Below are 14055 nucleotides of genomic sequence, written 5' to 3'. Positions count from 1 at the left end.
CAAAAAAAAAAAAAAAAAAACGAAAGAAAAGAAAAGAAAAACATTTGATACTTCATTTTTATTTACTCGTCTTTAAGTTTAGTGCTGGAGATTATACCCTGGGCCTACTGCATGCTAGGCCAAAGCTCTACAACTGACCTATACCCAATCCTATTTTACAGTTTAACGCAACTTAGTTTCTACATCATCAGCTACTTGTTCTGTTTATTTTGTGGAGAGGGGTGGAGTTGGTATGTGTTTGTGTTAGCTTTTTGAAATAGGATCTCACTATGTAGCCCAGGTTGACCTTGAACTCAGTCTCTGAAATTCTGGAATTACAAGTGTACATCACCATACCTGGCTCCACTACTTGCATTTTGACAATCTTTTTAGGCTATAAGGACTATAAATCTTTAACATATAAACTTTAATAATTAATCTTGTCCTTTTTCTTTTTCTTTTTTAATTTATTTTATTTTTCTTTTGGTCTTTTTGAGACAGGGTCTCCCTGTAGCCCCAGCTGACCTGGAACTCACTAAGTAAACCAGGCTGGCTTTGAACTCAGAGAGATCTGCCTGCTTCTGCCTCCTGAGTGCTGGGATCAAAGGCACACCACCACGCCCGGCTTATTTTTTTATTTTTATTTTTTTGGTCTTTTTGAGACAGGGTCTCCCTGTAGCCCCAGCTGTCCTGGAACTCACTATGTAGACCAGGCTGGCCTGAAACTCACAGAGATCCGCCTGCCTCTGCCTACCGAGTGCTGGGATTAAAAGCATGTGCCCGGCTTATTTTTTATTTTTTATGTGTGTGCATATTTTTTTTATTTTTTATGTGTGTGCATATATTGCCTGCATGTAGGTAAGCGTACCCGTGTAGTGCAGTGCCTGTGGAGGACAGAAGAGGTTGTTGAATCACTTGGAACTGGAGTTATGGACACCTGTTAGCTACCACGTGGGTACTAGGATTCAAACCCAGGTCTTCCACAAGAACAGCCAGTGTTCTTAACTGCTGAGCCATCTCTTCAGTTCATTTTTTTTTTTTGAGACAAAGCCAGCCAGGGCTACCCAGTGTGACTTACTTAAAAAAAATTAAGCTACACTCTCCTTTTTTTGTTATGTTGAAGGGGGGAAGTATTGAGACTGGGTCTCAATGTATAACCCAGGCTAGCCTTGAACCCACTATGTAGCCCACAGTAGCCTTAAACTCATGGCAATCCTCCCGCCTCAAGTTCCCAGGTATAGGGATGATAGGTATAAGACACCATGCCTGACTTCGCTAAACTTGTTATTTGAAATGATTTCAAATTTAGAAAAAGTGCAAAAATATGCCAAAAGATTTTCATACAATCTTATTTCACATCCCTCAATTCTAACATTTAACCAGATCCACTTCTGTTGTCTTTTGAAATTTTTACTGGTTTGTTGAAAGTGGTAGACGTACTGCCTCTTTAACCCAAAAGATTTTTTTCTTATTTTCTAAACACATTTTCTTCTATAAAGATACAATTGCCACCAGCAGAAAAGCAACACTAATACTACACTATTAACTAAGCTATAGACTTTATCCGCATTTCCCTAATTGTCTCACTAAGATTCTTCACAAATGAAAAATAAAATCAGGGGAGAAGTTGGTTCAGGATCCACTGTAGGATCATAAGCTTCATTTAGTAATGCCCTATTTATTTTGTTGTTTGAGACAGAATCTTACTATGTAGCCCAGGAGGGCTCAAACCCAAAGCAATCCTTTTGCCTTAGCTTCCTGAGTGCCTGGCCTGTATCACCACACCTAGTAATCTAAACATTTTTGAAAATGTACAGGTCAATGTTTTATAAACTATCCCCAAATTTGCATTTGAATATTTCCTCATGATTAGAATCAGTTTGCATTTTTTGTTTGGTCTTTTTGAGACAGGGTCTCCCAGTAGCCCCAGCTGTCCTGGAACTCACTATGTAGACCAGGCTGGCCTTGAACTCACAGAGATCCACCTGCTTCTGCCTCCTGGAGTGCTGGGATTAAAGGCGTACACTACCACGCCCAGCCAGTTTGCATTTTTGACAAAAATTCCAAAGAAGTAATGTTGTATCCTGTAAAATATATCATATTAAGGGCCCCCACATACTCATTTGTCCCAAAGTTGGACATATTAACTTTGATCACTTAGCTAACGTGGTGTCTATCAAGTTTCTCCACCATAAAGTTATCATTTTCCTTCTGTACTTAGTACATACTTTGTGTGAAGATGCCTCAAAACTCTAAACATTCTGTTTAACTACACATTTCCCCATTAAGTATATCTTCCTAAATGTGAGAAAAGATTCCTCACATATACATGTATATAGATAATAACATCAGGTACTTTGCTATTTTCCAAGTAAATATGATATATTTGAATTATTTATGGTTTCACTATATACTAATCAGTGCCAATCTTTTAAGGAAGTATGTTTACAGAATTGCATTTCTATCATAATATTTAATTACAGAAATTTAATACACAGCGTGGGTGTTAAACAGATAGTATTCTTGCCTTCAAGAAAGCGAGGCTTTGAAATTTATAAGGAATAACCTTAAAGCACATTTAGATTGTTCTACTTCCAAATGTTTCATCCTGTTTCAGAAGTTAGCCAGAAGTAACTGGACTTTCAAGTGGTAAAATTAGTCTTGAAACTGAAATTAGGGCTCAAAATTTATATTGTCAAACACAGAAACACATACACATAGGCAGTAATGAAAACATTAAAATTTCCAAAGCAAAGTATAAGCATTTGAATTTCCCATCCCTTTAAAAAAAAAATTACATTGGGGTGGGGGGAGTCAGGTGCAGGAATTGGTTCTCTCCTTCCACCATGTGGGTCCTGGGGTTGGAACTCAGGTTGTCAGGCATGGCAGCAAGTGCCTTAACCAATGAACTAGTTCTTGGGCCCTCTCTTTCCTTTTCTTGTGAGTATCCATGTAAATGCCATGTGGGCATGAGGGGCCACCTCTAATCCCAAGACTTAGAAGGTAAAAACAGATCCCCAGAGCTAGCTAGCTGACCTAGCAAAATCAGCAAGCTCTGGGCTCAAGTGTAAGGCCCTACCTCAGTAAAATAGAGAGCAATTAAGAAAGATATTCCATGTCAACCTTTGGCCTCCCCATGTACATAAACACACATAAACCCACACACATACAAACATGAACATACATATGAACACATACACACACACATGCATGTAACCTACACACATACACATGGAAAAAATTTGTGCCTGTAATGAACATATATAGACTTTTTTTGGTCATTACTCCCTAAATGGTATAACTGTTTACATAGCATTTATAGTCCATTAGGTATGATTAATCTAGAAATAATTTTAAGTATATGGAAGGGTGTACATAAGCAAATTATCATGCTGTATCATATAAGGTTCTTGAACATATGCAGATTTTGGTATCCACAGAAGTCCTGGAACCAATTCCCCTCAGAGATGAGGAACAACTATACTTTACCACGTCATACAGACAAGTAACAGAACCCTAACTGGACCTGATTCCCAAGTCCATGTTCTCTGTACGTATACTATATAGTCAGCCTTCAACTTGTTGGCTTTATTTAGTTGGCTTATGTATCCACTTGGCTCTGTTTAGATACACAATAGATGAATGGCAGTGTTTTATCTCTAGTCCAGTGAAATGGGGATGCATAGTCAAAGCTGTTTGCCTCTTACTTCTTCAGGGTACTATTAACTTATATATAATAAACTGGTGTGTTCATAGGAATACAGATAGTTAGGTTTTTACCAAACTTTTAGCCTGAAGCTATATAGATAAAATACATCTAGAGAATGCATTTCAGGTGATTAGAAAGACTCTTGGCCTTTATTACCATAAATGGAAAGGAAATGACTCCACTAACTCCAGTTGTTGATCTGGGCTCAAGATAAACTGCCTTTCTAAAATGGATTGACTAGCAACTGACTAAAACACGACTCATCAAGAATCCAAACCTTCATAACCATACACTGTAAAATTCCTCACAGAACTGTAATCTCTATAACGCTAGATGTGGAGGCAGGAAAGACTGTCATGAATTCAAGGCCAGGGTCCAAGTTCCAGGCTAGCCAGAACCGCATATGGCACAAACTAGTTCTCAGCATAAAGTTTCACAAGTTGATTTTCCTAAGATTTAGATTTTTACAATAAGTAAAAAAATCAGGACTTGTAGGAGTCTGCTTGGGCTGCCATAATAAAGTGCCATAAACTAGGTGCCTTTGGCAACAGAAATGTATTCTTAGAGTTCTAGAGTTCTTAAGAGTCTGAAATCGAGGTGTTGCTATTGTTGGTCCTTATGCAGATCTACTCTTCCTTCTCTCCTTGACTTGTGATGGCTTGTGCTGATATGGTCTTCCCTATCTCTGAACGTCCTCTTTCTATAAGGAGGCATACTATAGTAGGGACTTACCTATTCATCCTAACTAATCATGTATACAATGATTCTAAATTCAAATAAGGCCACATTCTGAGGTAACATGGTTTAGGACTTTAATATCTGAAGAGGGGCTGAGTTATACAACTCAACCCCTAAAAGGACTCAGTGTATCTGTTTGGGGGGTTCTGAAAACAAAAGGCAAAAAACAAAACAGAATCTCACACTTGGGACTCAATTTAATTTAGCTTTTAGTCTACTATTTGACCACTGGTTCACTCTATCCTAATACCTAAAGCTTATGAAGATAAAGATATACATAATCTTAACTACTGTTTTTAAATTAAGAGTAGACATTATTCCTCAGATTTCTTTCCTAAAGACCTTCAATCTTATCAACTTCTGGTTTTTGTTTTTTCTGCATCATTTAACTCCTCTCCAAGATTTATTTTTAAAAAGAGCTTCAAATGTCAGAGCAATCTGGGCATGGTTGCACACACCCTTAATCTCAGCAGTGTCTAGGCAGAGGTAGAGACATCCACATCTATGAGATACAGGCCAGCACAGTTTACACAGCAAGTTCTAGGCCAGCTGGGGCTACAGGGAGACCCTGCCTCAACAAAACACAAAGCTAAACAAAAGGTCAGAGCACTGGGTACAGCAGCATGTCCCTATGGTCCCAGACACCAGAAAGTTAACTAAGATAGGGGATCACTTGGTTTCAGGATTCTGAAGCCAGGTTATGCAATATCAACTCAAAAAATGAATTAAAAATTGGACTTATTCATAAAATGATACTACTAATAGGTAAAGAAAATCTGCTGCTTCTTTGGTAAAATTTCTACCCTTTTTTTGAGCTAGGATTTCATCATATAGCCATGGTTGGCCTGGAACTCACTACACAGACCATGCTGACCTTGAACTCATAGAGATCTACCTACCTCTACCTCCACACTGCTGGAATTAAAGGTGTGTGCCACCATCCATGCCTGGAAATTTTCTACCTTTACTATTATTATTTGTTATAGTGTTGGGATGAAACCCAGATTGAGCATGTTAGACAAGCGTTCTGCCTGAGGTATATCCCCCAGTCCTGCTATTCCCTTAAAGAAACAAAGGTGAACATAGTTTTCTATTACACCTTAACAAAAATATTAAATTCCATTTATCTGACTACTTTTTAAAATCAAGGACATCCTTGGTTATATGACAAGTTTGAAGCTAGCCTATGCTACATGTTACCCTTTTTCTAAAACACAAAACTTTAAAAATTCAAAAAGACTCTCCAAACACGCTGAAAAGCTTTCCTCATTTAAATAATTAGATTAAGCATCTTTCCTACCTTTGTAAAACCCACTTCCACCCCTGATCATCTGAGGATCAAACTCAGGGCATCACTCATACTAACACGGAGGCACATCCCAGTTCTGCATTTTATTTGAATAAGAAAACTTCACTAAATTCTAATTTTGGCTGTTAGAAAGTTTAATTATCCAAATAAGTAGAATTCTTTTTTCTTTTGAAATTTTTTTTTTTTTTTTTTTTTTGGTCTTTTTGAGACAGGATTTCTCTGTAGCCATAGCTGGCCTAGATTCACTCTTCACTATGGAGACCAGGCTGGCCTCAAACTCACAGAAATCCATCTGCCTCTGCCTCCAGAGTGCTAGGATTAAAGGCATGCACCACCACGCCCAGGAAACATGTAAGATTATCTAGGGGTGTGGCCAAGGACTATTCTTAAATTTCCCCAAACCAGTCCAATTTGCATTAAAGGCCCAGAACCACTGATCTAAAGAATTATTCAAAGTTGCATAACCTAAATTGAGTCAACTCTATTATGCAAATATCAGAAGGCTAGCAATCTAAACAGAATTATTATAGGGTCTTTCACTATTTGGCATTTGGAGATGACTTTTACTTTTGTTTGTGGAACAGAACCAAAGTAAACAACAAATCTTGGGGACTAGAAAGATCAGCATGTATTTCTAAAAGCCAATTTCACTGTAGTGATAAAAACTGACTTTCATCTGTTTTGTAACTTTCTTGAAGGTCTTAACAGCTGGGGGGGGTGTGACATATTACAATTAAATCCTAGGACGTATGTTGAAAACAAAATTTCAGCAAACATTTTAGCAGCAATAGTATAAATCAAACCATTTTTAGCAGATAAAAAGGGCAGTTCCCCAAATTTCGACACTGTCCTCTCTGTAGTTTCCCTTTGCTGTGGTTGATCACATAGGGGATGGGGCAATAATACCACCAAGTTAAAAAGAGAAGCAAAGTGGAAACACAGTGTGTTCTTCCCTAGCTAAACTGGTTTGCTCCCTCACTACAGCAGGCCCCATAGTCCTAGGTAGCTATTTAACAAAGTACACAGCAATACTTCCAATTTTATTGGGCAAGTTTGAGTTTGTTCAACAGGTTTTCAGATAGGAAAAAAAAAAAAAAAAACCCACACACAAGTGCTCTCACAGAACTTGTTTGCCAAGTTTCTCTAACAGCAGTTCTCAATCTGTTACACCGGGATTGTGAAACATCCTGCCACCACCCTCTAGAGTTTACAGTGAAATAGCAAAACATTTTTCTGAAACAAAAAACGGGGTGAAAAATCTTTAAATATTTCCTCAATGCGAATACTCCTTTTTAAAAACAAGTGCAAAATAAGCACACTTTCAAGTAACTAACATACCTTTGTATCAACACATACACAAAATCAACTGGGCTAGGGCCTTGCTCCTCCCATCATCTTCAAAAGTGCCTTGACTCTAAGGCTTCTTCAGTCAACATACAAATTCAACATAGTACAAGTATGAAAATGTATCTCTGAGACAAATTCATGTGCCTGCCTTCCAATCAGAATGGGTCCCAAGCTTTTACACTATGAACACACCACTCTCAAGACCTCAGATTTATTCCTGAAATGACTTTCTTCAACTCTGAAAACAAACCAGAACACTTAGCACTTTATTCTGTCACAGCATACTCTGACAGCATCTGGCCATGCAGCAAGTGAAGGGCATGGCAGTAAACACTCCAGCTCTCAATTCAGGCTGACTCCATCGCGCCTTAGGTATTTGAACACATTCAGACAAAAAAAATAATTTGTCCAAATTATCTAGCCGCTCTAAACTTTTAGTGTCTACTTAAAAAAATATTATCTTCAAGAATTACTATAAGAATTAAATAGCATGGAACTAAATAACATTTTATAATGCAAGGCACATAGTAATCAAGAATATATTGATGATGAAATCTTTCAATATTTTACCTAAACAGAAATAAGAAATCGCCTTTAGTTTTGGCTTGTCTTCTTTTGTTGCCTGTTGCCTTTTATTTTTGGGGGGTTGGGGGGAACTGGGTCTCAGGCTGGTCCAAAACCCATTACATAGTTCAGCCTAGCCTGGAACTCATAGTGATTCTCCTGCATGTAGCCCAGCTTAGCCTGGAACTCAGAGTGATTCTCCTGCCTGTGCCTCCCAAATTCTGGGATTATAAACAGACACTGTTGACACAAAAACTCGAAATGTAATCCCCAAAACTGGTTTAGGGTCAGTGAGCTGTCTCAGTGGATAAAAGTGCTTGCCACCAGGTCTAACAATCTGAGTTCAATGCCCGGAACTCCCACAAATTGTCCTCTGACCTCCACATGCCCACCAAAGCACAACCCACACATGCGCTCATATGGATGGATGGATGGACGGACAGATATGGATGTAAAGAAAAAGGTGGCTTACATAATTTTAAGCTGGTAAGCATGGTCTTTGTTTCTGTGTGTGTGTGTGTGTGTGTGTGTGTGTGTGTGTGTGTGTGTGTGTGTGTGTGTGTCTGCACGCAAAGAGGCCAAAATTCAACCTTTGGTGGTTGTGTTCTGAGGCTGTCTACCTTATTATTGTTTTTGTGGCTTTTTTTTTTAATAAAAATAAGTTTTATTACATCAAGTAAAAATACAAAGATGCAAACAGTTTTAGACATTTTCTTTCAGATTTTATAAAATCATTTTGCATTTATTATTTATTTTTTGATTATGTGTATGGGAGGGGGGCACACATTGCGGCCATAACTGCTGCCATAACACACAGGTGGCAGTCAGAGGACAACTCTGGGGAGTATGTTCTCTCCATCATGTACATTACAGGAACTGAACTAAGGTCATCAAGTTTAATGACAAGTGCTTTACTTACTGATCATCTTGCTTGCCCCTCTTCCAGATGTTTTCAATACGAAACTGAAATCCACATATAGTCTTAGTATGAAAATTTTCAGGGTATTTCTTAGGTTTGGTAGATTGCTCTTCTATATTTGCAACCTGTTCATTTTTTTTTAAAGATTTCTATTTATTTTTAATTCTGTATGTGTATGCCTGTGTATGAGTGCCCACGGAAGCCAGAAGCACTGGATCCCCTTGGAGCTGAAGTTAGAGGTAGGTATGAGTTACCTGACATGGATTCTGGGAACTGAACTTGGGTCCTCTGGAAGAGCAGCACAAGCTCTTAACCACAGACCCGTCTCTTCAGCCCCCAACCTGTGCATTTATAAGATTAACTTCAAAGGACTGTGTCATGAAAAAGCTTCATCAAAGAAGCTCCGTTAAACAGGACCTACACTGTATGGGAAGCGGGCCAGTTATGAAGTAAAATGTGCTATGGGTATGCACTGAAAGCCCTCAGAGTTGTATGAGCTATGAAAAGGAGCAAATCAACTTGGGTGATATCAATGTATTCAAAAGAAGATTCAAGGGCTGAAGAGGTGGCTCAGCCATTAAGAGTACTGGCTAATCCCATGGTTGAGCAGGACCTTTGACTTATCTTCACATAGACAGAACTGGTAAAAGAATGAAGCCAGGGGCTCCTCCCAAGCCCACGTTACCCCTGAGGAACAGATCCTCAAACCTTAAGAGTAAAAATAAATTGGTTTATCTGGGCCAACTGTAGGGTCTTAAACACCCAAAAGGAAAGTATAACCAAAGATTAATGAGGTCAGTATAATTTTTTAAGAGTCCATATGTATAGCTAAAGGCTACATAACAAGAAACAATGCCAGACAGGGGATACCTTCCTTTGAGTTATTGGCCAGGTGGCCCAAAAGACTCACAGACAGTAACCCAGAATAGAACTGGGAAAATCAACAGCAGACCCCAATCTTATCTAAAGGAATATTGACAACTGATCACTGCTAGATGAACAGCTGATTTTCCTAAAACAAGGATCTCCAGATAGGCTGACTAGATTTGGCAGATGGACAAGCACTGGGGAATGGCTGGGGGCACCTACAGCACAGTGGACAGTAACAGGGATGATAGAGTATATGGGCTCCAGTTGGGGGTGGGGAGGCTATGGGAGGGTGCCATTTGGGAAGTGGGTATATAGATGAACAAGATTGTGTGGGATGTTCTGTATGAGATACACACACAAAAAATTAACCAACTGTGACTAATAATAATCAGATACATAGAGATTAAAGACACGTGCAAACATCTAAGTATTAATAGCATTAAAAATGTAGGAAACAGCATATTTTAAAATGAAATGGAGATCTTCTTTAAAGGTTAAAAGTTCATTCAATTTTATGTCTTATAGGGTTTATACTGAGTTCAGTATTGTATAACTGTATTAATTCAACTGTTAGCCTAAAAATTTACAGCCACCATTGCGGAAGAGGGGGCAGAAAGATTATAAGAGCCAGGGCTGGTTCATGAACAAAGGGAAGCAGAGGCTTTCAGGCCACTGAAAGCTTGCTCATGTGCACTTGTGGCAATGGTGGCATGGAGCACAGGACCCGTGTCAACTCAACTAAAGAAGAGCCTAGGGGAAGGAGAGAAAAGGGTAGTGGGCCAGGCCTAGACTGAGAACTACTGGAGACTGATTGCTACTGGGTGAGGGAGAGTGTGCCTTACATAGACTCCAGTGGACGAATTTACACTGAAGGACATCTGGGTACATATGCTTAACTGGATATGACTTAACATGTATGGCGGATTACATGAGGCAGGTGGAGGGGAATGGATGGGGGAGGGGGGTCTAAATTTGATTAAGAACGGATGTATTACAAAAGCTCAATAAAATTTTTTTTTTAAAAAAAAGGAGGGACTCTAGATAGGCTTACTAGACCTCAGTGGATGAACTTGCACTGAGGGACATCTGGGGACACTAACTTGATATGATAGGCCTTAACACAAATGACAGAGTGTATGAATTCCAGTAGAAGGGAAGCTATGGGAGGGTACCAACGGGGAAGGAGGTGTAAAGATGGTTAAGACGTTCTTTATGAAATACACAAACATTCAATAAAAAATTTACCAAAAAAGGGGGGAAAAACCAACCTCTATAGCACATTTCCAGAGTAGGACACACTTGTTGCATGAAGCAAGAGAGAAGTGTCATCCAGGGATCATGCCCAGTGAGCTATATTTCATTACCCCAGTGTTTGGCACCCACTTCCCATAGACTCCAGTCCTATAGTAAAACTTTAGGACCACTCAAGCTTCATTCGATAGGCTGTCAGAGGACCTGAGGTAGTAGAATAGATAACCTAAATGCTCTTATTTCCTTTGAAACTCTACAATGTCAGCATTCTTAGACAAGTTTGATACTTCTATAGGGATAAGAGACATTGGTACGCCGGGCATGGTGGCGCACGCCTTTAATCCCAGCACTCGGGGGCAGATGCAGGCGGATCTCTGTGAGTTCAAAGCCAGCCTGGTCTACATAGTGAGTTCTAGGACAGCTGGGGCTACAGGGAGACCCTGTCTCAAAAATATCAAAAAAAAAAAAGAGAGACATTGGTACTTGGGAATATTAGTGTCTTTATCATTTCATAATTATTTTGATATTAAGCAACAAATGTTACCTGAAATTCTAGAACAGAGCTGGTTTGAGGCAAAACATACATGTTGGTCATTTAAGAAAATGTTGATAGGTAGAAGACCTTCCTGTGTGAACACAGAGTCACCTCCCAGCAGACAATTCTAAAGGTAGAAGTGTGAAACACTCTTTGTAAGTCATCAGGAAAAAAAAAAATTACCACTTTATAAATATAGCACTATTTGAAAAAGAAACTATTTTCTTATCCTTGCACCTGCAATATTTATGCCAGTGTGGCCTAGACTTGAGAATTGGAGACTGATCTGAATGTAGAATGTAGCATGCAGAGGAGCTACTTCTGTGTTGAAAAGCTAAAACCTACAGCTTAGTTATGCTTTGGGCTCTAAACTACTGTGTCCTTTATCCCTTGAAGCAGACTGAATAAACTGCAGAGGGTCCACACAAAAAAATTCATTCACATAAAATAAAAATAAAGCAGTATTTTTTTAGAAAAGATTCAAAGGAAACAATGGTATTTGGAGGCAAACAATAGCTTTCTGTAAAATACTTTTACATGCACCTCTAAATCAATGCTAAAAAGGAAAAGAAAGCAGAGTCATTCCTAACTATATACTTAAACTGCACACCTTAAAAATTAACTAAAAGGGCTGGAGAGATGGCTCAGCAGTTAAGAACACTGACTGTTCTTGCAAACGACCCAGGTTTGATTCCCAGCACCCACATGGCAGCTAATAGCTGTCTGTAACTCCAGTTCCAAGGGATCCAATAGCCTCTTCTGTTCTCCACAGGCATTGCACGACACAGGTGTACTTATATCAGGCATAACATTCATACACATAGAATAAAAAAATAAAATATTTTTTAAAAATTAACAAAATCTTTTCTCAGTCTTTGAGAGCACAGGTTCAGAGCTTAGAGAAGTGAATCATGGGAGGAAAAACTAAACTGCTACCATTCTGAAAACAAGAAATTCAAGATCCTCCCTCCTGTCTCCACCTTCTAGGTGCTGGTATTATAGGTACGAGCCACCACGTACAGTGTTAAGCAGTGCTGCGGATCAAATTCAGGGCTTGATTCATGCTATGCAAGCAGTCTACCAATGCAGTTACATCCCCACCACCACTTTGATTTCTTTCTTTTTTTTTTTTTTTTTTTGGGACAGGGGCTCATTTTGTAGCCCTGGCTGGCCTTGAACTCACTATGTAGACCAGACTAGCCACAAATTCACAGAGATGTGCCTGCCTCTGCCTCCCAAGTGCTGGAATTAAAACCTGTACTATTATGCCTGGCCTACATCTTGATTTTTTATTTTTTTGAGACAGTATCTCCTGCTGCCCTCAAGCTTACCAAGTAGGTTAGGCTGGCTGGTCAGAAAGCTCCAAGGATCTATCCCCCTGTCTCTGTCTTCCCAATGCTGGGATTAAAAGCATGTGCTACTACACCTGGCTCTCAGTTCCTCAGGCTGGCTCAGCAAGTACTTTACGGTCTAAGCTAGTTCCTCAGCCCTGTTTTAGTTTTTAACCAGAATAGTCTTTTGGGGATGGAAATATGGCTCAACAGTTAAGACTGCTTGCTGCTTTTCCAGAGGACTCAAGTCTGGTTCCCAGCATCCACACTGGGCTGCTCACAACCACCTGTAACTTCAGCTCCAAGAGATCCAACATCATCTTCTGGCCTCAGTAGGCACCCACAAACATGTAGCAGATACACACACAGGCATACACATACACATATACACATAAATAAAAATAAATATTTAAAAGGCAGAAAAGGGCCAGGCATGGTGGTGCACGCCTTTAATCCCAGCACTTGGGAGACAGAAGCAGGTGGATCTCTGTGAGTTCAAGGCCAGCCTGGTCTACATAGTGAGTTCCAGGACAGCTGGGGCTACAGGGAGACCCTGCTTCAAAAAAAAAAAAAAAAAAAAGTTTTTAAAAAAAAAAAAAAAGAATAAAATCATACCCTTTCCCTAGAGTGCCCTGCCCAAGGGTAACTACAGAAACCAACTTCTAACTCCCAAAGTGCATTTTTGAGTATGTATTTTATTATTTGTTTTCTTTTGTTTTATGCCCAAGGCTGGTCTTGAGCTTACAGTATAACCTAGGCAGGCATCAAAGCTGCTCATTCTCCTGCCTCAGCCTCTGGATTGCTACGATTACAGATGTGCTACCACACCTGGTTTACAAAGTGCTTTTTATTAAATTATTCTAAGAACTGAATAAAGTATTACACAAAATAAGGCAGGCTTGTACAACAGATCTCCAAGGAATGACACAGTCAGTTTTCTGAATGAATTCTTCACAGCTAACCTCTGTATATTTCAAAAAGTATGACAGCGTCATTATTTGCAAATGAGAACATTTCTGCTGATTGACTGAAGGTCCCTGTAGATTCTTTCTAGGCCTCATTTTATTTTTGCTTTGTCTTTTTGAGACAGGGTCTTACTTATATAGCCCTGGGTGGTCTGGAACTCACTATGTAGACCAGGGTGACCTCAAACTCAAGTGATCAGCCTGCCTCTGTTTTCAGAGTGCTGGGATTAAATCATATATGCCAACACCAGTAAGTTTTTGGTTTTAATACAAGGCCTCATTCTGTAGCCCAAACTGGCCTGGAATTCAATGGGTATATAACTCAGGCTAGCCTCAAACTTGCAACAATCCTCCTGCCTTGGCCTAACTAAGGATTACAGGTTTGTGCTAGGGTTACAGGCTTGAGCCACCATGCCTGGCTTACTCTTAATTTGAAAAACAAACAAACAAAAAGCAGAAGTTTTTAGCAGACAGAAAAATCTTTAGTATACTCTGTAATAGCACATTGCTATAACTTAGGGAAAAAAAAACAAATTTT

At 39.3% G+C, this 14055-nt stretch overlaps 1 protein-coding gene across 6 annotated transcripts in view; it reads right to left on the bottom strand.

Annotated features, from left to right (window-relative positions):
- Nucleotides 1-14055, bottom strand: part of Elf1 (E74 like ETS transcription factor 1) — a 101671-nt gene that overhangs the window by 25752 nt on the left and 61864 nt on the right. The window contains exon 1 of one of the 6 annotated variants that reach the window (XM_029556980.1): nt 11231-11318. The exons of the other annotated variants lie outside the window; for them this stretch is intronic. Coding sequence (XP_029412840.1) covers nt 11231-11281 — 51 coding nt within the window. The 5' untranslated portion in view covers nt 11282-11318. Of the gene's footprint in view, nt 1-11230; nt 11319-14055 lie in introns of those variants that run through there. 6 annotated transcript variants of the gene reach the window in all.

This window comes from Nannospalax galili, unplaced genomic scaffold, assembly GCF_000622305.1.
Source record: "Nannospalax galili isolate Female #2095 unplaced genomic scaffold, S.galili_v1.0 scaffold386, whole genome shotgun sequence".
Lineage (NCBI taxonomy): Eukaryota > Metazoa > Chordata > Mammalia > Rodentia > Spalacidae > Nannospalax > Nannospalax galili.
Note: the sequence above shows the minus strand (reverse complement) of the source record. Positions and strands in the feature narration are given on the sequence as shown.